Source organism: Alligator mississippiensis, chromosome 3, assembly GCF_030867095.1.
Source record: "Alligator mississippiensis isolate rAllMis1 chromosome 3, rAllMis1, whole genome shotgun sequence".
Classification (NCBI taxonomy): Eukaryota; Metazoa; Chordata; order Crocodylia; family Alligatoridae; genus Alligator; species Alligator mississippiensis.
In genome coordinates, this window is record NC_081826.1 from 219578454 (window position 1) to 219604718 (window position 26265).

Genomic DNA, 26265 nt, shown 5'->3' on the forward strand with positions numbered 1-26265 from the left:
ACAGACAAGACTTAGGGTTTCGCACCCTTTTTACCAGTAGCTTGTTACAGCCTGGAACTCTGCCAGCCTGTGGGCTTCGACTTTTTATTTCTTTTTTTTAGACTCAATGCACCCCTTAAAAGTTCACCCCTTACTTTTCACCCATTTTTTTTGACTACAGAAAAAACAGAGCAATTTCATGACAGAACATGAAATATCATGACAGAACAGAATGTTTGGCACTATGGATTCCTACCTGAGATCTCTAGGTTTATCTTACTAATTAAGTTTGTACATCTAACAGTACTAACATTGCATGGCAGCTCAGTACATCCTTGAAAGGATCCCATGTCACCCTGGTTAAGAGTAACTGAGCTGGAAGAAAATGTGAACCATCATTTTGCCTCTAGCAACACTGATGCTCAGGTCACTGATGTTAAATGATGGTGCACTTTACTTCCTGGTATCAAAAAAACTTAGTCCAGGTTCCCTTAAAGAATACATTGCATGTACCCATCCTCATGAGACTGGATGGGTACATGCGAAAAGGTCATCACAGTAAGAAAACTACTTGGAAAGCTAGGAATTGACAAATATCTGTGGGACCATGAAAAAAAAAATCTTGTCCCCTGTATTAATTAAAAACATGCGAGTATAAAATAGGTACAGAAGTTCATGCCTGGGTGTCTAAATTTCAATTAGATCCTAAATATGGATACGTCCAAAAAGTGAGAGGGAGAGAGAGACACCTAGAAGGGACCTCAGGACAACATCTAGTTCAACTTCTAGTCAAAACAGGATTAGGATGATTTAAAACATCCTAGACAAGTGTTTGTGGAAGCTCCTGCTCTGAAATTTCTATTAACCCTCTTTGTGCAATCTGTGCCACCGCTTAATACCCTTTCTACTGCTTAAACTACTGCCCCTATATCCAAACCTTGCCGTAATTTAATCCCATTTCCTCTTGCCCTATTGCCTGTGGATACAACAGCTGATAACTACACTATCCTTTAGAAAGAAGCTGTTTTGTATTTGAAGACAACATATCCCTTCTCAGTCCTCCCTTCTTCAGACCAAGTAATCCCAGTTCTCCCAAACTTTCCTCATTTGTCACATTTTCTAGTCCTCTATCTTTTCAGCTCTCTTCTGGATTCCTGTCAATTTGTCCATATTGTTCTTGACATATAATGTGTAAGACAGGACCCAAGACTAAGGTTGATGCCTTACTGGTATTTAAACAGAGCAGAAGAGTCACCTCTTGCTATATTAACATGAGTGCTGAATTTAAATTGCATTTCCCAAAATATTAGGATTTTTTGATGCAAAAACAGATTTGTACTGTTGCATTAGCCAGTTTGTTGTCCATTATAACCTCCACATGCTTTTCTGTGCCTGCCTAGTGCTCCTGATTCTGTAATTGAGCGTGTAACTGTTCCTTTCTAAGTGCAGTACTGTACGCTTATACTTCTGCATTTCAATCCAATATCAAACCATTTTTCAAAAGCAACAAGGTCATTTTGAACCTTAACCCTGCCCTCTAGGTGCCTGCTAGCCCATCCATATTGGCAACATCTACAGATTTATTTGATAAAGCTACTCAAATCATTAACAAAGACATGCACCAATACTGCACCCAGGAAAGACCCTCCCCATCCCCCTCTATCTAGGCCCACCTAAAACCGCCTCCCAAAACAGAACTGATGTGGACTGGCATACTCAGAGTACTTTCCTAAAACAAGCTAAATTTAAGAGTGTAAATTTTATTTAAAAATATACAAATATATAAAGTTTTATAACTTCCTACCTACAAAACAGGAGCCTTGTTTCTGTTACATAAAGACTAACCTAAAGACTCTAGTGTTATAAGCATCAAATCACTGCATGAGAGGAATTCACTGCAGAGGAAGCTACAATTTAAAGATGGGTTAAATATCCAATTGGAAAGAATTCTGGGTTCCCTTGGTAGGAAATACCCAAATTACAAGATAAAGAGACCAGACTGAATTAGAATTCAGGTTAAGACTACACATGAGTAAGTCAAAGTTGAAAAAAGGTTTGGATAGGTTAAAACAGCTATTAACAAAAGAATCAGCTCATCTAACAAGCCTGTTAACAAAATCATTGCTCCAAAACTTCCACTACATCAGAAAAACATCAAAAGCTTTAAAATACAAATGAGAATCATTCCATCTTCAGAAAGAGACTTACAGGTGTTATTCCTGTAAGTTAAGGACAATATAAAGGCAGAATCACTAAAACTTGTAGACACTATGTACAATATTTGCTCAGATTCAGTATTTGAGCTAATTGTTGAGGACATGAAGAAATGTCTCACTAATAAGTCTAACTACCCACTCTTACTCTGCTGATAGCTTATTCAGCTATTCCTACTCTGTTGCTTTCTTTATTCTACACAGACAAGAGAGTGTTTCATCCTTATTTTGCTTTGTGTGCATAGCAAGAGGAAGGGAGCTACTCTCTCAGCAGTTAACAGGGTCACAGAACAGCAAAGCTTTGATATTAAAAAAAAAAAAAGTTTAATAAGATTACAGGACAAAGTCTAGAGTTTTACAGGGCATGTACATTCATATTAAAGCTGGTCAGAAAAATGTTGACTGATGTTATTCATTGCAAAAAGCAACAGTTATGGGAAATTGGAACTTTTCACATGAACATACCAGTTTCAGTTAAGCTTATAGAAATAAGTTACTTCTGTTCAGAAAACAGACTTCTGGATCTGGGGAAGGAGGGGGAAAAACCCCCCATCAAAGAATAGCCAGGAGCCTACTCACTAGGGCAGAGAGGTTCTCAACTATTTTATACCAGAAGGCATTTGTAAACATTGACAGCCAGTCCTAAACCAGCGCCCCTCACTCCCAATCCACTGCCCCTGGCCCCAGGCCCCAACCCCACAGTATATGGGGCAGAGGGTGGGTGTGTGGGGGAGAGGGTGCCCCACGCAGCCCTTTGCAGGCTGGAACTCTGCCAGCCTGCAAGGGAAAAGCCACAGGTTCCCACATTTTTCTCCTTTAAAGGAGACTCCATTTTTAAAGTTTGTTTATCCATTTCTAAAGTTTATTTGCAACCATTTCATATAGTCTTGGGACCCACTTTCGGGTTGTGACCCACGGGTTGAAAAACACTGAACCAGGGCACTCACTTGGGGTAGAGGATCCTGGCTCAAGTTCCTGTTCTACCCGATTTGATTTATTTTAGTATTAAATATGGTTGATTTCTATGTAGAGAACTCTGGATCCTTGCCACCCATTCCAGACTAAGTTTGCAATTAAAAACTTGTATTTCTCTATTTTCCTGTTAATCAACTGCCTCCACAATATTTATTTATCTCTATCTAGGTTAGAGACGTACCTTTGTTATGGCATACTTTGATGATTATTAGGACAGTAAAAGCCATGTTATCCAGCACTTCATCAACTAGCATGCTCTATTAACACCGGCATGCTGGTTGACACAGGAAAAGCAAAACTGGAAGTCCCACTTCTGGTTCTGCCAAGTCTCACTTCAGGCCACGGTGAATTTATTGATAAATTAATGAAGTTTACATGTAATCCAGCAGGACTGGAAGGGATGGTTCTCTCTAGGATGTACAGGGGAGGGGCAGCATGGTGCCTGTCCCCTGGTACACTGACACACCTGATGCGGTGGGAGGCAGGCAAAGATGCCTCTGTGGTAACCGGCATATTTGGTTATCTGGCACCCCCCATGGGTGCTGGATAACAGCTTTTGCTGTAGTTCCATGGCTGTAGCTGCTTGGAGTTTCAGTTTCAACTGATGCTAAATTATTGTACCAGGGCTCAAAACAGATACAAGTTTCCATCAAAACAGTATCACTTAGAATACGGAGTTAGAGTGAGTTATTTGAAGGACTCAGTTTTTGGCTCTACAATTTCAAAGAGAGATGTTTTAAATACACTTTTGTCTCTTCAATTTAAAAGCATCCATTTCAACTCTAAAGACAATGGACAGCTGAAACTAAACTCCATACATCATAACTTAAGACAGCAATATTCAATTTACCTTATACCACAGAAGGAAACTATGGATTTTAGCAACATGTACATATCCAGAAAGTATATGAAACTTCAGGCTTAACAGCTCTTCAGTAGTTTCCCACACTGGGGTACATGAAGGACTACTTGAGTAAATAATGTTGATTTACCTTCTTTTCAGATGTTTTAACAGTTTTTATTGTTGTTATTATTATATTACAGTGAAAGCCTAGAGACCTTTAATACTCAACTAAAATGAGGGCTAAGCCCAAGTGCCTCCTCAGGACACCCATAGAAGAGATGAGAGGTACCAGTCATCCAAAGAACTATACATCCTGTATCTTCATGCAGGGAACTGCTGCTAGTTAACAGAATGTTTTGTGAATATGGATGAAAGAGGAAGTCCATGAGATGAATGCTTTTTATTATATGCTCATACTGCTGGTTGTCTCTTGAAAGTCTCTTGTTCTCCTTATTAACCAGCTGAGATAAATTAGTTTACTATATAAACATTCTTGTGGAAATTTAAATGTTAACACCACTATATGCTTAAATATGAAGTGGTTCAGCTCCCACACTTTGGTTACTTAAAAGCAAATACATGATGCAGAACATAAAGTTTGACACTACGCAAGAGTTTAGGTACCCAAAAGAAAAGACTGTCAGCATATTCATCTTAATTTCTTAATGTGTCATAATGTGCCTTACACATTGCAATACTCGCATTAGGGGCTATATACAAGATATAGGGATGGAATTTAAGTTGAAATCCAAAACATGAATTTTTGTGCTGATGTGCACCAAGATACGAGCTACAGCAATAACTGAACATTTGCATGGAAACTAACCTACTTGGCAGGGCCCACGGTCCTTATATTTGTTTGTGAGGTTCTTGTGTAAGTTTGCATAAGATGTAAGGACACAGGCACACCACAGACACTCCCTCTGCCTGAGGAACGGTGTTTGTACCCAGACGCTTGCAAAGAATTTTTCCAACTATTTTAGTTGGTCTCATAAAAGATATCGGATTTACCCGAAGAACCTGGTCTGCCATAAGATTTAAATTTATTCCGAAGAAGAACCAGAATAGTATTTTGCCAGGAGACAAAGCAAGACTAGAAATACAGCTGGTGTGAAAGTGTTTACATCCAATTTAAGGTCAAATATCTAGTACAGTTTTCACTGTCCCCCCCTCCCCCCCACTTCAAACTTTCACTAAATAGCAAGTCCAAGGTACCAATCTTGTAGACTGGCAGAAAGCAAGGGAGGGGGGACTCCCTAACCCAGAGCAAGAAAGAGCCCGAGGGGCAAGAAGGAGATGCAAGGGTACCCGCTAGGCAACACAAGTGGTTAGGGACCAGGACCAGTGAGGGGCAGGTGGGCTCCTCCCAGGTATGTGTATTAAAGGCAGGAGCCAAACACAGGAGAGAGCTCGGGGCAGCCTCCCCCCTCCCTGCAAAAAACAGGCAGCCCTGGCCAGCACCTTCCCCCAGCACGGACCAGCTCTTCCCCGGACAACTTGGCCCCGGGAACCCCTCGCGGCCGCAGGGCCGAGGGTGGCCGGAGAGAGGCGGTAGAAGGGTCTCTCGGAGAGCAGGAAGCGGCAACGCCGGCCCCTCCCCTCGCAGGGCAGCGCCAGGCGAGGACTTGCCGCTGGGGGCTGCCCCGGCGGGCGCGCGGGGTCGGGCCCAGCGCTGACAGGGGCCGGGGACGGACAAGCGGGCCCCGCGCTCACCTCGAGGGTGGAGACGGTGCTGGTGAACAGGTCCTCGCCGTCCTCCAGGTCGGGCTGCCGCGCGTCCCCGAGCGGAGGGGGCTCCCGCTCCGCCGCCATCTTCCCTCCTCGCGGGCAGTGCGCGTCGCGCCCCCTCCCCCGTCACGTGACGGCCGGCGCTGCCCCGCCCCCTCCGCTCGCGGGTGAGGCGCGCGAGCCGCGGCTGCGCACCGCGCCACGCAGGAAGGGTGGACGGGGGGAGCGTGGAGTGTTCCACTGAGCTGGGGGAGGGGGACGCTGAGGGCCCGTTTCCCGCCGCTCTGTACCCCCGGCCTGGCCACAGTGGGTCTGTGGGCGAGTCCTGGGGGCGGTGCGGAGGCTCCCCAGTACTCAGGGCTGCGGGCCGCGGGCGCGCTCCTTTCTTTACTGGGTTTGGTCAACCTGACGTGCCCCTATGCAAACTACCTAATAATTAGTTAATTAACACATTTCCTATAGCCGCATACTGCACTCCCGGCAAGTACACCTTTTTGGGGCATCTAGACCAGTGATTCTCAACGGGGGAACCGGGAGCGCAGGAGATGCTCTCAAGGGTGCCACAGGGCGGGCAGGCTCAGGCTCTAGAGATGTGGCGATACCACAAGGGCAGGCTCAGGTTCTTCCTGCCTGGCTGTTCCCCTGGCCCCACTGCCCACCTCTGCAAGGACATAATCATAGACGATTAGGGTTGGAAGGGGCCTCAGGAGGTCATCTAGTGTCCAACCCCCTGCTCAAAGTGGGACCACCCCCAACTAGATCATCCCAGCCGAAGCTTTGTCTAGCCAGGTCTTGAAAACCGCCAAGGATGGAGCTTCCACCACCTCTCGGTAACCAGTTCCACTGTTTACTACCCTCTTCGTGAGAATTTTTTTCCTAATATCCAACCTAAACTTCCCATGACATAAGCCCTGTAATAAGTATGTTCATTTTTTAAATTGAGTGTAACTCCATTTGCAAACGTTAGGTGGGTGCGTCTTCAGTCTGGGGCATACAAGGGTCAAGACCCACTGATCCTGACAAAGCCAGGAGCTACGTGCTCAGACATAGCTTTGACTTGCAGCAGGTTCTCGGAGCGTTTGGCTGAAGTGGGACCCTGCAAACAGCAGCATTTACACTGAATTCTCAGATTGGGCGCCTATGTCCAAAACACAAGCAGGCTTCTTCCACAGGCCCCATCACTCAAGAAACCTCTCTGTAAATGATATTTTCTTGAGCATATTTTAAATTCTGCTCTGCACCCCTGTTAGGAGGTTTATAGGTCTGTACTTTATGTCTAACTGAGAGAATTTACTTTGCCCTGTACAACACAAAAATAGTCTTTGTCTCAAAGAGTTTGCCATCTGAGAGACCATTCGTTCAGACACCTACTCCTGGACATCATGCTTAATACAGTGAATAATCCCATTGACTTCAGCGGAATGTGCAAATAAAGGAAGTCAAATGTGTGGTTAAAAGATCAACATCTTGCAAACAGGTTCTTAAGAAGCGGGACAAGATGGCAAGCCCAGTTTGGTTTTGTGGGCTTGGTAGTGCGCGGGCCGAGCCCCGATCCCACCTTTGTCGCCATGTGCGGCGGCGATTCCGATCTCATTCCCGTCGCCATGTGCGAGTCGGGGGCAAGCCGGGCCCGTCTTTGCGCACGCGGGCTGTGGCCAGCAGCCCGGGCACGCGGGGTTGGAGAGAACCGACGGCGCGGTTTGCTACACGCGAGCTAGAATTAGTTACGGAGGCGTAATGGTTGATTGAAAAGATTGTTTACTTACACCCAAAGATGGTATTGGTGTAGGCTGGATAGGTTTCCAGGCACAGCTCCCGCTTAGATCCTTGCTAGAGGAACACGACAAATCGATTGCTCCCACGGAGTCATTCAAGCTCCGCGGGTCCGGTTCGAGGTTCGGAAGGTTCCCCGGAGTTGCTCAGGCTCCACGGGTCCGAAGTTACAGGAAAGGGATATGTCTGGAATTGCGATCGGCGACGGGGAGAGGCTAGAAGCGAAAGCTCCGTAGGTTCAGTTCTATTGCCTCTATTGCCTGCTTAGGGGAGGCGCGTTGGGTCCGCGAGGGTCCGCAGCGCTTGGAGATCTTCACACAGAATTTCTCTCTTTTCCTCCCTCCTCCGGATGTTCGTGGAGTCCTCCAACTTGGGCGGAAACCACACAAGCGTTTTGTATGGCTAGCAAGCCAATCGCTAGCCGCCACGTGTGCCTATATTAGGAATTGGCCAATAATGTGGTGTGAATCCGAATACAAATGGCGAGAACTCCTTTGCAGCGTGTATCACTATGGTGCAAAAGAAATGCACCCTGCAAAGAAGCTGTAATTTGGCGGGAAATCCCCTGTTGCACCAGAGTTCTCTCTCGCAGCAGAGAACTCTACCGTGCAAAGACAGCGACAAATAGCGGGAAATAATTTAGTGGTGCCGAAGCGCACACACAAACAAAAACCACAACTTTGGGTTGTGACAGGTAGAAAGAGGCACAGGTCAAAAAATATTTGTATGGCATCCCAGGATAAATTACTGACGTTTTACTCAGATGCCCCCACAAAATTAAGGGATAATTTTGCAAAACTGATAGGATTACATCACTTGTATGATGTATTCTAGGTGTTTTATGTAGATTACAGAGTTGCTAACAGTTGCAACTATCACAGTTCTTGTGCTATCTAGTTTTGTATACCTCAATTTATTGCTATCAAACCTGTAAATGTTGTCCTTAGCCAAATGGTTGCCATTTCTTGTTATTTTCAGTAATACTGAAATGGCAGACTGCCTTTGTTTGACAGCTAATATTTCCCTAACGAGAAGCTACCAGAGGTGCTGCTTTTTCCAATAGGACTGAAGTTAGGATGTCCTCAGGAAAGAGGTCTGCCGTTCTTCTCTCAGCAGGCACAGAAATGTTGGGGGGCAAGACGTAAATTTTGAAAATCAAAGCAATGTCAATGCAGGAAGGAGACTGCAGGAACCAAGGGGAAAATGAGGAGTGGGGGAGAGATTCTGATATTCAGAAAAATGGGAAACAGTGTGATACCCACACCTACGGTTTTGCTGACAGTACAGGAGCAAGATACAAACCTGACAAAAGAGAAGCCTAGGTGTTCTGACTGCACGGTTGCTACTGAGCCACCGAGGCAGGGAAACATATGGTTTTACAACATTGTCAAAGCAATAAAACACCTGTACTGGTGAACCACAAAGAAACAACTCTGCAACAGCGAGGTCTCTTAGGTTATACTCTTCCGGGAGTTTTGTTTTGTGTTTTTTTTTTTTCTCTTCCTCTCTCTCTTTCCACCCTCCATATCAACTACTGCTTGAAAAGACTGAAAATCAGCTTCTTAAGGTCAGGAGGTGAAAAAGGTATCTCACCACAATGCGGTACAAAATTGAAACTAGCAACTTACCATGCTAACCACAAAATGTTCTTGCGTTTGGTCAATCACAGTAAAGGTTAATCTAAATTTGGTCCTAAATTCTGCTTAGATGCGAATAAATTTGACCCCAAATTTAAGCGAAGTGTGCAGATCTTAGGGTTCTCATTGAAGCGTACTGCTGGGGGAACAGATACTTGGGAAGCTTTGCGGGTAGTGCACGACTGATGGCTCAGCTGATCTGCTCCAGGGATCATCTTTAAGGGTGTCTTTAGAAATTGCGCATAAGAAGTAACAAGACTTGAGCATGCTGTATTGGATTTTGTGAGTATACTCTGTTTAACTTTTTCCTTTTAATAAACAAAAGCTTGCTTCAAAGCTCTGCGTGTCTATCCTAAAATAAGTTATACCACTCGACCCCTTACGGGTATGACAAACAGGAAGTGTGAAGCATTCAAAAGATACTTGCAGTGAGACAGAGAGAGGGAGATGGGGTGGATGGAAGAATAGAATGTGCAAAAGAAATGGAGGGATACACTAAAAAAAGTACAACATGGTCAGTTAGGGGAGGAGATAGCGAGGACAAAATGTCAGGGACAAGACCATAGGTAAAGCAGAGATAGAGAATGTGAGCCTGGTAACAGGCTGGGAGAAGGGACAGAATGGGGACAGGACAGTGACAGAGTGCCCCTCGCCCCCACATCCTCTCTCACACTGTTATAAACAGATTCCATCTGAGAGGACAACATGAAGGCTCTCATATTTTGTATGCATTCAGAGATGTCTTATGTGTGCAAAGTGACCACAAAAATTAAAATTGGGCAGTTTCTCCATTGAGAGTCAAAAAACAGAAAGCAAATTGAATCTCCACAGTCTTGTAATTTATTTATTTATTTTTTAAACTTAATGTTTTGCCTTTTCCATTTCAAAATTTTCCAAGGGGGAAACTCTAGACCACTGCTCTTCATCCTCGTTTTGAATTAAAAACCTTCCTGAAGGTTCTACTAATCTGTTCATGATGTATATAATAAAATCACTGGCCTAAAGAAAGAAACATAACAAATAAATATTTTTAAAGCTTTGTAATAACTTCAGATAAACAAACCTCAGCAGTAGTTCATATACACATTCAATTGTATTTTAGATGCAAGGACTACAAATATTAAATCCTGATCATATAAAGGCATAGTCACATAACTATCCTTAGGTGAAAGGTCAGCAGCCCATGGCCCAGCCTATGGTCCAGATGTCTGTGGCAGTTTGGTGGCTGGGGGAAGGACCAGCAACAGTAGTTCAGTGGCAGCTGGATCACAAGCAGTGGCTTTTCTTCTGTTTGAGCTGTGTTACTTCAACCTACCACTCCTAAAAGCTTGCTAATCCCTGCTTTAGATGCAGAAGTAGTCCTGCTGACATTACTAGCATTACTTATGTAAGCATTTTCAAGACCTGACTCTAAGATATCACTTTTAAATAGTTTCTGTCTCAGAAATTCTTAATATTCTCCCAAAGTACTATGATCATTATCCCACTAACTTAAAGAACTAGGTCAGATCAAACATCAAAATTGTTAGCAGCAAGGTGAGGCATAATGGCAGTAGCTAATATACATTAAATTTGACAGTAATTATTTTTATGAATGTTTTTGTCAGCACACAAGAATTTTATCCTTATACAGAGAACAGGCCTTAGAAAAAGGTTTTGTTTTGAAACATGCTATTCACTTACTAGCAAACTAAAACAGAGACATATTCATCAGTTATTTGAGTTGTTTATTAATTTGAGCAAGTCCTTGCTCAACATGCCGGTATTTTGTAAAACTTGCACTAACCTTTAAAATGCTACAGTGTCCATTGCAGACTTGGAAAAACAAGTACGACAGAGATTGTAAAATTTTGGAGGCAATGGCCAGCTCTCATTGGGTGTTTGTTCAATGTCTTATAAAGGCAGTCCTCGACTTACAATGTTTTGAGTTACAACATTTTGCACTTACAACGTTTATAAATTGACGCCTAGTTTCAATTTTCTGACATCAGTTTCAACTTTACAACGCTTGATGTGATGCCATGTCACACCCTCGAACAAGTTGGCTGCATTGCCCATCTCCCTAGAGAACATCTGTCCAAACTTCCTTGGACACTTTCTTTAAGAAAGCAGACAAGACTCCTGAGAAGACTCCAGCCAAGAACGCTTCAAAAGGTCTAACCAAGAGCCCTTCAAAAAGTTCAGCAAAGTCATCTCAAAGAAGTCCTTCCAAATCAATATGAATGCTATTTACAATATAAATACATTAATGTAGCTATATTACTCATCTATAATTGAATGATTACAAAATTCTGGGGTATTTTTGGTGAAAATAGGGTATTGGGCCTTGGTTCAGGAACCAATCCCCCTTTTATAACATTGTTTCCTATGGGAAAATCGGTTCTGAGTTACAACATTTCGACTTAAGACATGGTTTTCAGGAACCAATTGTGTCACAAGTCTGAGGACTGCCTGTACAAGGTGGCGAGCCTGTGGCATGTGTACCACTAGCAGCAGAGGTGGGTGCTGTGTGGCATGTGAACACTGAGCACTCAGTAAAGGCAGTGCCAGAATGGAGGCAGAGGGCTTTGAGCCACCAATCCTGTAAAACAGAGCAGGGACAGACACTCCTGTGAGATGAGGTATCAGGTGTAACCACCAAGAGCCATGTTAATTCTTCCGTGGCTCCACAGCTGCTGCTGAATTCAGGCTTTTGGGTCCTTGTTCATATGTAAAACTGTGGTGGTTGCAGGGCCAAGAAAGGGTAAACACCTCCATCGCAGCAGCATCCTGCCCCTGTCTCGCTCCATGAAGCTGGAGGCTTGTGTCCTCTGCTTCCATCCTGGGCGCAAAGTCTATCAGGTATGCCTCTGTATGCATTGGGGATCAGAGTGGCACTTGGCAAGGGAGAGGAGTTTAACTTGTGGCACGTGCCAGAAAGGGTGGTCACCACTGGCCTAGTGGAATGGGAGCAGCTACGAGCTGCTGTAATACAAAATCCTTGCTAAAATTCTAATATTATAAAAGCCTACATCTCTCTGTCTGTCTGTCTGTCTGTAACATTTTATTTGCGCTCTGATTGGCTGTCTGGGAGTGCCGCCATAATAGAGGTGATGGAGTGGTGGGGGGGTGCAAAGGCAGCAGCACTGACCTCGCACCCCCCCCCCCACAAGTCTGTTCCTTGGAGTCAGGGGCCAGCGCCTCTCACCCCTCAACAACAGCTGGCAGGGAGGGGAGGCAGTGGGGAACAGGGGAGGGAAGGGAGCAGGAAGGGAAGGTTAATGGTGGCTGCACCCCACTGCCACCGTGAATGCCACCACAGTCATGGGCCCCAGCCCTGGCCCAAAGTGGCAGGGAGAGGCAGGGAGCAGCCCTGGCCCCAGCCTGAAGCAGCAGGGGGAATGCCCCGGCCCCAACTGAAAGCAGCGGGGAGAGAAGGGAGGAATGGCCACAGACCCAGCCCCAACCCAAAGTGGTGGGGAGGGAGACTGGGAACAGCCCAGGCCCCAGCCTTGCCTGAAGTGGCAGGGGGAGGGAGGCATCGGCCCAGGCCCCAGCACGAAGTGGCAGGGGGAGGCAGGGAGCAGCTCAGGCCCCAGCCCCAGCCTGAGGCTGGGGTGGGGAGGGGGTGAGGGGGGAAGGGACGCAGGGCTCTGTCCCTGCCTGCCCCCACCCCCTGTCATTCTTGACAGGCACTTGGCTAGTTCTAATATTATAAAAGCCTAAGTCTGTCTGTCTGTTCATAACACTTTATTCACACTGTGATTGGCTTATGGAAACAGCCAATCAGAGTGCTCCAACCATGGGGGAATGCTGCCATGATTCTGAAGCCACGCTGAGGTCCAGACAGGGGGTGGGGGAACCAGGGCCTGCAGTGCTAGCCTTGGCTTCCCCACCCTGCTCCCTGCAAGAGGCAGAACAGCGGCAGCACAAGGCATTAGGTGGTGGCACTCCATCCCAGGCCCTTCCCCCACCCGTTATTCTTGACGGGCAATTGGCTAGTTTATAATAAGAAATTAAAGAGAGAAGACAAAGAACTACTTTGCTGAAACTATACATCTTCGCATACCAGCTAATGTTGGTAGACTCAATGTGCCTTTTTTCTTTGCTTTCAAATGTGAAAAGAATAGGTGTACATATTTGTGAAAGGAGAGAATGCAATCATACATTCTTTTTGGCCAAACTCAGCTACATCATCAAAAAAATTGAGACAGTCTAGAAATCATGCAGTTATCATGAATACTTTTGTCTGGATTGCTCCAGGCCAAGTTGAAGTACAACTCTAGGCAGTGCATTTTTCAGGAACTTCCTCCTGAAAAGCATTGACCTAATAACTTAACATTGGGTGGGACAGCGATTCTGATCTTGCTGACTTCTGTGGAAATTATGAGTCTTTCTTATTAGCAGAAAGAGCACAATACTGTTCTGGATTGAGATTTTACAAGTTTGCCTCTCAAAGGAATTAAATGTCTTTTAATTTTGAGAGAGTGAAAAGTTCTGAACCTTTGAATGGCAGATTGGCAGTATCTAATAAGGTATTTATATAAAGGAATCCTGTAAATTCTGCAGTTTCTAAGAATTGTTTTGTTTTTAAAGAAAATTACTTTGCTTAAAATAATTGTTTAACACATTAAAATACACTTAAAACTTTGGAAGATATTGAAGCAAGCAAAATAAAGTTTCTCTATATTAAAGAACTAGAACATGTTTTTTATCAAACACACCCATTTAGTGTCTGGTGTAGGCTAGTAGTGAACTACTCAAATCGTGATTTCACAGACATTGCTGAAACAGGCCATGTCTGTGAAATCCATGGGTGGGGGTGGGAACTTGCTAAAAATAAAATGCTGGCTCCCCAGTGGAGGGAAGCAGGCAAGATGGCCATTTTTGGTACTTACATACATGTGCAAAGTGGATGCTGTTGATCTAGAAGAGACCCTCAGTTCTAGCTTGGACCTTTCCTCCCAATGGGTCATAAACTTCCTCACTGTTCTCAGCTTCAAGATGAGGGTTGGAGAAAGTACTGGATAATGCCTGACCTGTGGCTTGATGGTAGAACGTTGTGCTGGGAAATTGGAGAGATAGGGTCAAGCCTCCTAACCCATTTGAAATGGGGAAGAGAGAGGTGGCTAGAACCTAGTCTCCTGCTTCATGGGCAAATGCTTTTACAACTCAGCTATTGGGGTAAAACATTTAAGGACCTTTTTTCCAGGCTGCAATTTTAGGACATGTTCAGGAGCTGTATACCTGTCCAGCCAGCAAGCAACCTACTGCACATTCTCAGCAACTGTGTGGATGCTTACAAGTCCACACTGTACATGGAATAAGATCACAAATGATGCATAAGTGCCAAAAATGGCAGTTACGTAGCTGGGTAAGTGTAATTCAGGCATGTAAAGTGAAACAGGATTCTCCCCAAGGTGTTAGCAACAGTATTGCCACTCATTAACACAACTGTTTCATGCTTTAACTCATGTTTTGATTGCAGAATAACATTGTAGTTTTATTTCTATTTAATCTGGCAATCCTTTTGATTTTAATGGTCATATTCAATATTCCAGTCAATATCAAATGCTTCATTTACTTCAACGAGATGAGTGGACTGCTCTGAGTTTGAATGGATGAAAGGATGTGCGTCCTATAGGATCCTATACATGGTTTCTGGTTGCTACATGTTAATGAAATGTTAGCTTTCTTAATAGAAATCTGCTTGACTCAAGGTATATTGAACTCAATCCTACCCTAAGATGTGTCTACTAAACTACCATGGACTTCAGAAGAATTTGCACAAATAGCTGGTGCCTCAGAAAAGTCTTTGGTGTCTATGGGCGTAGCTGCATGCCAAATGTTTTGTGCCAACTTGTTTGTGATTTAATATTTTGTCTTTAATCAAGTGTTTTTCAAATCACTATTGAACCCCCTCCCCCCCCCCCCAACTTGTTTATGCAAGTGAGAACAAAGTAAGACCAAGGGACCTAAAAAGTGCAAATATAACAGCATGAAACTCAGTCATATTTTACAGGTCCTCAGTTGTGGAGGCAACGAGAGCCTGACTTAACTCCCTGAACTCAAACTACTTCATGCTGGCATCCATCAGAGTAGCCAAGTATTATCCACACAGAGGGCACTCCGTGCAATAATCCTTTTTCTGGGCCATCCCCTCAAGCCTGAGGGTTCCTTGTTACTGGGGCAGTCCCCTAGCTGCTTGATCTAGCTAGCTTTAGCTTGCTAAATCTTTGTACCACTAGAGCAGAATTAAAAAGTATGTAATATAGACCAGGATCTAGCCTTTCTGTACAGGAAGTGGCTAAGTGATACCTGAGCGTGGGGCATAACCAAGCAAGGCACTGGAAAAATGAAAAACACAGAGGAGGAGACTGGGTTTTTGGTTGTAACTGTGTTGGTCTAAGGACAGGCAAGGTTCTTTGGCTAGATGTAATATCTTTTATTAGATCAACTGAGTAGCTGGAAAAAAAACAGAGACTTCCTATGCCTGAAGAAGGGCAATTGCACCTGAAAGCTTGCAAAGAACTTTTTCCCAACTGCTCGGTCAAATAAAATACATCACCTCTACCCAAAGAACTTTGTCTGGCAGAGGAGGAGAAACACTTAGTATAACATAATATTATAGGGCATAATGGAAAGAAATTAAGAGGCAGATTTAGGCTAAATATCAAAAGGAAATGCCTCAGCAATGAGGAAATGGAAGAAACCACAACCATCCCTGAAACACTTAGGATTAGACTGCACACATTTTAGAGCTTTGACTTTTTTTCCTTAGAATACACTAAACAGGAAGATTGAGACATCAGATATTAGTGCCTGTGCTGCTGAATAGTTAAAATCTGCACTTCCACATGAAGCAAACTGGCTGCACTGATTCATCCTTCTTAGGAGAAAATTGTAATATGCAAATATTTACAGACCTGTCTTTCACACTGGTGCCCCCTCTTCCAATCAGCCAAATGAACATTTCATTTAAAAATAAGATGGCTGTTCATAAATGGAACATATGTCACTTTTCCATTAATGTGCCTGAACATTTTACAGCATATTTTACATGATATTAATTTATTGCAACACATTTTTTATTCTTTGCTCATGAATCTCAACTACTTGAATTTTGGCAAACACATCTACATTTTACATGAGAACATGACACTCATCTGTCTCTCAGTTGTGACTTCCCTTGGGTTTAGAGGATTTTTAACCAGCAGTGTAACATTTCTCTTATTCAATTAATGCAATGGGAACTTACATTCTCCAGTTACACCTAGTGCTGCCAGGTCCTTTATGCAATATTTTAACATGTAGAGATCCAGTGCATGTCTTTACTCCAGTTTTAGTGTTAGTATTCAGTATTAGTAGAAGGCTTTGCCCTTGTGACAGGCACAGGGTGGCACAGAAAAATTATAAGCCTTTTCACCATGGTGTGTGCTAATCACCACTGAAAACAACTGAATAAAGAACAATGTTAGCACCATAGTTATTCATATGGTGCTCTTAGATATCTGATAGAGCTTCTCTTTTCTGGATCATGTGTACACATCACATCTTTCTACAGAAGGTTACAAAAGACAGGCAGTTGTGCCAGGATTTCACAGGGCATTTGATGGATCATACAGTCACATACTTTTGTTCCTTTACCTATTTTAAACATTAAGAATGGCTAAGCCCTGGTGAACAGCTGTTCTTGACCAACTGCATCTTATTTTTCCTTGTAGATCTGTAAGTTGCTTATCATTATACACATGTACTGATTTTGTTCATTTTTGCATACATTTTCCTTAAAATGTTGAGAAATTGTTGTCATTGTTGAAAAGCTATTTGTCCTTGGATGTGACAGGAGGCAAACTTGGGGCCGAGTCTCAACTTGGCCTGCCCACCTGTCTATGGGGCAGTCTGCCCAGTCTTGCCTGCCACGAATTTGTTGTAACAATGAACTAATGATAAATGTGGGAGGCTACCCATTACATGCCAGGGGGCGCTATCTATGGCTCCGTACCATCCCTACACCAGGGCCCATGCCTCACAGATGGCATCCAGTATGTCACTATGCTCCCAACCTAAAGCTGGGCCAACTTAGTCATACGTCAGGTCTCATCCACTTACACACTCATACCACCCCCTCTCACTGGGGCCTCTTGCACTCTACCCTCTTTCACAGGGTCTTTTGCTTGCTGCACGATACTGTGCTCCCTTCACTCTGCCTTACTCCCTTGAGTGCCTCTGTAGGCCATCAGGCTTATCTGAGTCATGCCTCGGGTGGTGACATGCAGTCTTTTGGGCCTCTCCCATGACCCTCATCTGGGTAGTGGCCTGCTGATTCACCGAACAGAGGGCCAACTCTGCCCTAGCCCCTCACCAGGGTTCTCATACCCTACAACTTGATCTAATGGGGGGGTTGGCTCATGTGCTGCCTTTCTGGATGTCCCACAGCCCTACTCAGCACACCACCTGGGGTTGCCCTTCTGGCTGACTCTCAACCCTACTCAACCCATCAGGGCCTTCTCTACCACCCTCTCTCTGGGGCTACACAACTATCTCCTCCCAGGAACCTCTGAGGTCTTTCACCCCTGCAGGTTCAGGTGGCCGTAGCTGTGCCTGGCCCCCTTACCCACAGTACTGTGGGGGCTGGGGTTATTAAGGCACCCCGACCTGCCTTTCACTGGGGAGGTGAGCGGTCCTGGTATTTGAGTGGGGCTGCTGTGCCACCAGCAGTCCCACCAGGATTTCCTTCCCCAGTAGGATGCAGTTCTCAGTCAGGACCAGGACCAGGAGCCTCCAAGCCATCCCCCTAGCTCCTGCCATTACCTCCAGGGATATTCCATGCCTCAAGGGAGCCAGATGGTACTGCTCCCTTCGGTGCAAGCAGCTAACTGCTATCCCTGCCTGACTGACCTTTGTTTGAAAATGGCCACCTTAATCAGGCACCTGTTGGCTGCCTGCTCCAGCCCTTAAAGTGGCAGGCACCAAAGGTACACTGCCACAATGAATAAATATAAAACTGATTCAATTGGCTTATATTCTGAAACAGAATAAAATAAATGGCCACAGACTAACAAATAGCTTTTAGAAAATATTGGAAAAATATATCTTTTTATTAAATTATTACATTCAAGTTTACTATATTTGTTAGAAAAAGTGTTTGTTGTTATTTCTAGTCTAGGATTAACAGCGCTTTAAATGCAAGATTGTTTTTGCTGCAATAATCCGTGACACTTGGCACAAAATGATGATTAAACCAATCCTCAAAAATGTTCTTATTGACCCTGAGCCTAAGATTACTTACCCAGAGCAGGCCCCTAGCCAGGGGAACTTGCCTGGCTGAAACAGTGTGACTATGCTGCAACGAGAACTCCTGGTCCACCCTGGCCCTGCTTTATTGCCTTGCTGGGTGAGGCGGATTGACTTAATCAAGCGGCCAGGACTATTTCCGGTCCCAGGGGAACGGGACAAGGGAGGACAGTGTAGAAGGAGAAGATGGCGCAGGCAGGTAGGGCAGATAGCTATCCGCTGCCCGAGACTGAAGTCCCCAGGTATGGAGCAAGAAACCAGTTTGGTCTTGCGAGCTCAGAGAAGCTCACACCTAAAAGGAAGAAAAGAGAGGAGAGAGACGTTCTTTTGTTTCCTGTGCTAATTGGATGCCATAGGCGGTCAATTAAGCCGGCATGGCATCAATTACTGAACCCCCCCCCCCCCACTTGCTCACAGCTCTTGTGATCAAGTGCTTGTGGGGTGAAGGCAAGGAGAAGAGAGAGGTTGTCTCTGAGTCCTCTGCAGCGAGAGAAAGGGCATGGTGCAGACAGCAAGTTTTTTTTTTTATTTACTTTATTTTTTCCTGCAAGGAATTTGGATCTGACAGTGGATTAAGTGCCAGTCAGCGTTCGGTCGGGGAGTCACCACCTCTCCCCCTTTAATCAAGTCATCAAAGTCGTGGCAGGCAAGGTATGAGAGAGGAAACCGACCCAATTATGTTGATTAGCGCTGGCCCATGAGGAAAGAAGGTCAGTGAATGTCAACAGGGCGTAAAGGCCCATGCCTGTACTTGGTGATCTCACGGCACCTATGCCTTAGGATTGGATTTCCATATCACTGGGAGAAATTCCTTGGAATGTCCCTTGAAAACTCTGGGGTTTTCCAAATGGTACACAAGTAAAGGTTTACATTTAAAGCCACCTTCAGCATTGGCACCATGCAAGAGTGAGCCTATCTTTAGCAGCTTTGTACCTTGGCATGGATTTCTCCTCTTTGGCAATGTAGGTTGTCAATGGCATTTTTTTCCAAAAGAGTCCAGTTTCATCAACATTAAAAACTTACTGAGCACCATAGCCATTCTCTTCAATGATTTCAGCCAGTATCTCAAGAAAAGCATGAGCTACCTCTTCATTAGCACTGGCAGCTTCACCTGAGACCTTGATGTTATGCAAATTGGTCCTGGCTTTAAAACACATAAACCACCCCTTACTTGCAATAAAAGGCTCAGCATTAGAAATCTCCCCCTGTTGTTTCTTTAGATCATCATAAAGACTCCTAGCCTTTTCCTGAATGATGCCTAAACTCACAGGAGCATAGCGTTTATTTTGATCCTCCAGCCAAATGATTAACAGTTTCTCAACCTGAACAATAAGTCCAACGTGCTGCTTAGTTATTGCGGTTGAGTGCATAGGAGCTGAGTTCTTAACATGCTCCTTAATTCTTGCCTTGTCTTTCAGGATGGTCACGATAGTCATTCAGGGAATATCCAAAGCTCTACCCACTTCAGTTGGGGTCTCATCATTTTCAAACCTCTTATTTCCATTTTGTTTCGATAGTAATTGTTCTACATTTCTTAGAAGAAGAAACATCACTTCCACTGGATTTATACTTTTCTGCCATTATTATGGGCAGTTTGGAAAAAGTTTGGAAACAGAACAGCGCATGGGCAGCGCAGTGAACTTGTTGTAAACTTGTTGTGATTTATTCTTTATTCAGTACAGATGCAGTACCATAGTGCTGTAGTGGTAGAAGCAGCGATGAGTGAGCACCAGAAGAGCTGCCTGGCAGATGGCTCCCAGACAAGTGTCACACTGCTGCTTTGGCCATGTGTCTGGAAGGGCATGTGGAGATGGGGCGTGTGGTGGGGCGTGTGGATCTGCCCTGAATGCAGCCCGCCCCTCCCCAACCAGACCAGATCTGGGGGTCACACATCCCTCCCTCACCCTCCCTATGCCCTCCTGGACAAGAGGCAGGAGTTGCTGGACAGGCCGTGGCTTTTTCTGCAGCCACCTGCTTCAGCCCTGGCATTACCTGCCTCACCCCAGTGTGAGCAGCTGGGGAATCAGCCAGATGAACTGCGGCTTCTCTTGCAGCCACCTAGCGCAGCCCTGGAGCTGCCTGTTTCATTCCAGTGGGGGCAGCCAGGGGAACAGCTGGATTAGCTGCGGCTTCTCCCACGGTCATCGGGCGCAACCCTGGCACTGCCTGCTTCACCCCAGCGGGGGCAGCCAGTGGAGCAGGCAGCTGAGCCACGGCTTGAGCTGCAGCTTCTCCTGTGGTTGTCCAATGCAGTCCTGGCATTGCCTGCTTCGTCCTGGTGGGGGCAGCTGGGGAACAGCCAGACAAGTTGTGGCTTCTCCCACCACCCATAGCCCCTGCTCCCAGAGCCCGGTGCAGCCCCAGGTGGGCAACATTTGCCCCACCCCCTGTTCCAGCCCCGGCCCCAGCCCCCTGCTCCAGCAGGGGCTCTGATCGGCCCCCCATGGCCCTTTCCTACCCCCTCCCCTTCCACCAACAGACCTGTATCCAGCATTCAGGATCATAAAGTTGAAACCCATGTCGGAACTTCGAAACCCAGGTGTCAATTTACAAATGTCGTAACTGTGGTTCATTGTAACTCGAACCATTGTAAGTCAAGGACTGCCTGTATTCACTTGACTCATTTGAAGAATTCTACATTGCACAGAAAATTTAAATATTTATTAGGCCAATGAAAGAACATGGCTATGCAGCCTAGCGATGGGGAAGACATGGATTCCAGTCCCTATTTCAATGACTGGTTAAGTATTTTATATAAGTATTAATTAACTCCAGGTTGCCCCCCTCACAGGCGAGTGTCCTAACTACTAGGCTAAAAAATCTCTCACACACATCCTCATATAATACACAATAATCTCAACCTACTAGCCTTCCTTCTTTTAGAGAATGCAGAGAAAGTATGTCAGGCTGTAGATGGTCCCACTGGAGGTGTGAAGGTTTATAGTAATTTATTAATCAATTTTAGCACATACTTTATGAGAGGCGTGAATTGTTATAAGATTTTTTTGACAGTAAATCAATGAAGTAAAAACATTTGTTTTTACTGCTCTCTAGCTTGTTAGGCTGTTGAATTAAAGAGGTACAGCCAGTAAAAGTCGCCAGTCTAGTTGAAGATTCATTTGTAATCTTAACTGGTCTTTAAAATAGATGATATTTGTAGCAGCTCATTTTGTTGGCTTTTCTTTGTCACTTTTTATACTCTCAGTTTCTATTGGTTTATTGACTTACCTTTCAGCCAAACCTGTTCCAGAAGTGCCTAGAAAGAAAAGAACAGGGAAGATGAGGAGAAAGCAGCTTTACCAGTAGAAGATAAGAAAAGAAAGAAGGCCTGCACTGAGCTGGTGCTTTTGGTAGCAGGACAAAAGCTTTAATAGATAACCTGTCAGAAAGCAATTCACATTTCAGATCGCAAACTTTTCTCTTTTGGGCACCCCAACCTGGTATAACCCTGCATTAATTACCTCTTGTAATAACAGACAGCAGTATGCAATGAACTGGGGCAAAATATAATAAAATACAAATCATCTAAATTTTCTAAGGAAAATTGCAATTTTTGGTAGAAATTTGAATTCACAAAAAAGATCAGCAAAATACTAAATTTCAGTTGACAATCAATATATCTCTCTTATCAGGTGTGTGGGTTTTTAAATAAAATATTATGTAGATAGCAGACATTTAATGAAAAGCTTTATTTAATCAAAAACAAGTCTCAATATTTTCATCTATCTGTAATATTCCCACATAATGTACAACATATTGATTAGATAAAAGCTCAGAACGGTGTTGGGTTTTTTAATGTTTTTATTTGCTTGTTTGTTTTTGTTATTTGTTTTAAGATATTTATTTCTTCAGCAAATCATAATTTAAGCACTATAAGGAGGAATGCATTTAAAATGTGATATAGAGGATGAGCAATAGTTATTTGGCACATGTGACAAGGCTTCATGAAGAAGAAATCATGAAGAAAGCCTGCAAGTAAATGTCTGGGAAAAATTCAAAAGCAAGACGTAGACAGGAGACTTGCAGGGAGCAAACAGCAGCGCAGAAAGAAGGAAAGGTGTAACATACAGCAAAATCAGAATCACTCAGCTCCCCAGTTCACCATTTTCTACATCTTGGCATGAATGAACCCTTTTGGATTCAGTTCATTTCCCTCCTTGCTTGGAAAAAGCCAAGAGTGCCAATACACATGTAGCAGCCTTCTCCACTCTTGAAGGGCCACAGTGGTAGTAGTCTTCCCAGACGCTGAGGAAATCAGGGGTTTACAGCCGGTACCAGCTGAAAGAAAAAAAAATTCTCTGTTGTTTTATAGAAGATCAATATGTCTACATTACTTCATACATAGTAATACATCCAAATGCCTAATTTAGAACAAGGGCAAGAGTGAACCTGGATCTTTATGAGAAGATAAGGGTCAGAGACCCCTTTCCTTATTCATTTAAGCCTCTGGCACAAAGCTTTTCATATGCTTCCATATCCTGCTGCTGCTAATAGTGTCCTTAAAGAGTATGAGAAGGGTTAGGTTCATGGCCGGGTCCTTAAAGATTTCTTCTGCTAGAGCCAACCATCTTTACAGGGAAACATGCTGAATCTTTTTTCAGGATAGTTCTCCAAAATACCCACTGAAGCTCTGACATTCAGGTGGTAAGGTTTAAAAGGAACCGATTGATTTGACTGGATGCATCTACACAAGATTCACAGAAATGTAGGGCTGGAAGGGACTTCATGAGATCATTGGGTCTAGCCCCCCTGCTCTGGGCAGGAAATGCTGGGGTCAAATAACCCTAGCAAGGTGTGCATCCAGGGTAGGTGCCCGTACCACCCCTGCTGGGAGTCTATTCCAGAGTCTGGTCACACAAACCATGAAGAAGTTTTTCCTTATGTCCAGTCTGAAACCTTCTTGTAGGAGTTTATGACCGTTGCTCCTGGTTTTCCCCTGGGGTGCTTTGGTAAATAGTTGTTCACCTAGCCCTGGATGCTCTCCCCTGATATATTTGTAAGTTCCCACCAAACCCCTCAAAGGCTTCTCTTCTCTAGGCTGAACAGTCCCATGTCTGTTAGCCTTTCCTCATATGGATTGCTCTTCAGGCTGCTACACATTCATCTTGTCTGGACTCCCTCAAGCTTCTCCACATCCTTCTTCAAGTGTGGCACTCAGAACTGGACACAGTACTCCAGCTGTGGCCTCACCAATGCTGAGTAGAGTGGGAGAATAGCTTCCTTAGTTTTGCTTGAGACGCATCAATTGATGCATGCCAGCGTATTGTTTGCTCTGCTAACTGTAGTATCACACGGGTGGCTCACATTCATTTTATGGTCATTTATGACCCCCAGGTCCCTTTCAGACATGGTGCTAGCTAGAGTAGCACCACTGAGCCTGTAAGTTTGTTGTGAATTTTTCTTCCCCAGATGGAGCACTTTAACACTTCTCAGTGTTGAACAGTGTCTGGTTCTGGTCTGCCCATCTAACTAATCTGTTTAGGTCCGTCTGGATCATCAGCCTACACTGATTCATGGCTGCACTTCCCCAGAGCTTAGTGTCATCAGTGAACTTTGCCTGTGTGCTTTTCACCCCCACATCTAGATCATTGATGAAGATGTGGAAAAGCACTGGTCAAAGTACCGAACCCTGGGGGACCCCACTGGCTACCTTCCATCAGGTTGACACAAATCCATCTATTAGTACTCTCTGGGTCTGACCCTGCAGCCAGTTTTGTGCTCAGCCTGTTTCTACTGCACAGTAGATTGGCGGGCACTAACCATACGGTGATGTTACTACACAGTAGTAATGATATACTGAACAGCAGCATCTGAAAAAAACCCATGTGGTGATGGTACTGCACGGTAATGCCAGTTACTGCACAGTCATTTAGTACATGCTTATGCTTTAGTACATGCTTATGCTTATTTTTTACATGTGCTTCTTTACATGTGCTTATGCACGTACTAAATGACTGTGCAGTAACAACTGCTTAGTTTGCTGCTTGTGTAGACACTGCCACTTAAAAGCAAAAAATAAGCAGAGAGAAGAACACACAGATCTTCTTCTTCTCATGTCCTTATCATAAAATAGATGTTTTTCCAGAATTGTGCCCAAGCGATGGTTCTTTTTGTTGCTGTGGTGAGGTCCTTCTTTATACAGGTCTCACTGAAGAATCAGCAAATGAACAGGTGCTCCATAGTCTGCACTTCACCACGCTCACATATATTCATGTAATTAGAGTAGCCCCATTTGTTCATGTTTGTTTTTGATCTTCCAGTTTGCATGTGAAAGTGATTTGGGTATTGCCATGTTGACCAGTCTAGATCAGCCCCTCTGGGAAGGTCCTTTTGGGGTTCCGGGTCCATTTCAGATCACCTGATTGTATGTAATCTTTCCTTTCATAACCTCAGTCGTGCCCTGTCAGCCATCATGTCCAACAGTGCAGCACCGGTCACAAAACTCCTTCACGCTTGAAGCCATTTAGTTACTTCTGTGTGACCATAGAGTGGATGCCTGGGGTCTTCCATCTGCCTTGATACTTCTTTTTGGCTTGCTATCTTTCTTCTGATATCACGTGGTGCAATGCCAGCCAGTAAATACAGGCTAGCCTTTTGTGTTGGCTTTAGACATCCTGTTATTTCACAACAGCTGTCATTTAGAACTGGGTCTAATTTCTTGGCATGAACTGATCATTTCCATCCTGGACATACATACTCTGCAGTGGAGTAACACAACGTAATAGCAGTGGTTCATAATGTAGCTGAGTTCAGTCTCCACTTTGAGGTCACCAATTTTTGAAGTATGTTGCTGTGGGTGCTGACTTTTCCTTTCATCTTCTTTACATGTGCTTGGAAGGTAAGTGTTCAGTGCAATGTAACCCCCAAGTACACAGAGTTTGGATAATTAGTCACTGGGATGTCATCCCAGGTGATGTTTAATTTCCGCTTGGCTTCTCTATGGTACAGATGAAAAGCTGTGACCTGTGTCTTGGTTGGGTTGACACTAATTTGGTTCTTATTGTAGTAATCTGAGAGGTTACTCAGTGCACATGTTAGTCTGTTCTCAGCAGTGGTGAAGTCTTTCTCTTGTGATGTGATGCATAGATCATCAGCATATATGAAGCTCCTTTGACTACTCTATATGGGTTGGTCATTGGTATATATATGTTTAAAAGGATCAGCATGCTACTCTGTGGGAGGCCATTTTATTGTCATCTCCAGCAGCTCTGTTACTTGCACAGTTTTCTATAAAAATGTTTATTCTCCAAAAGAGATTGGATGAGTTGCACTAGGTGGTAGTGTCATATCATAGACTTTGGCAGGCAGGTTTCAGTGGCTGACTGTATCTTATGCCGCTGATAGGTCTACAAACACAGCAACTATTGTCATCCCTTTCTAGAATCCATTTTCTATATGCTGGATGATGTTTAGTATTTGGCCAATGGTTTAAATCTGGCTTGTTCTGGTATTAGACATTGTTCAATATGAGACGAAATGTGATTGGGAATAAGGTGTTCATAAAGCTTGTAAAATTGGCACAGAAGTAACACTGGCCAAAATTCTCTGGGCCAGAGGCATCCTTCCCTGCTTCAGTAGAGCTATTACATGAGCTTGTCAACATAGTATAGGTATTCTAAGGGTTGATGAGCAATTGTTAAAAAGGTATAATATCCATAACTTAGTTGCGGGAACAAAGTGCTTGATCTACTCCATGCATATGTTATCGAGTCCAGCCGCCTTGCCATTCTTCAGATGACTTATTCCAGCATCAAGTTCATCCATTGTGTATGGCATACTAAATTGATTTTCCTCCAGATCAGTTTGCCATCTAATCCATATTTTAGGCTGTTTGAAGATC

At 44.2% G+C, this 26265-nt stretch overlaps 1 protein-coding gene across 1 annotated transcript in view; it reads right to left on the reverse strand.

Moving 5' to 3' along the window:
- The window catches only part of SNX2 (sorting nexin 2), a 48088-nt gene extending 42237 nt beyond the window's left edge, over positions 1-5851 (reverse strand). Inside the window, exon 1 of the mRNA XM_006264454.4 lies at positions 5725-5851. Within this exon, the coding sequence (XP_006264516.1) occupies positions 5725-5823 (99 nt within the window). The 5' untranslated portion in view covers positions 5824-5851. The remainder of the gene's footprint in view (positions 1-5724) is intronic.
- Positions 5852-26265: the final 20414 nt, after the last annotated feature.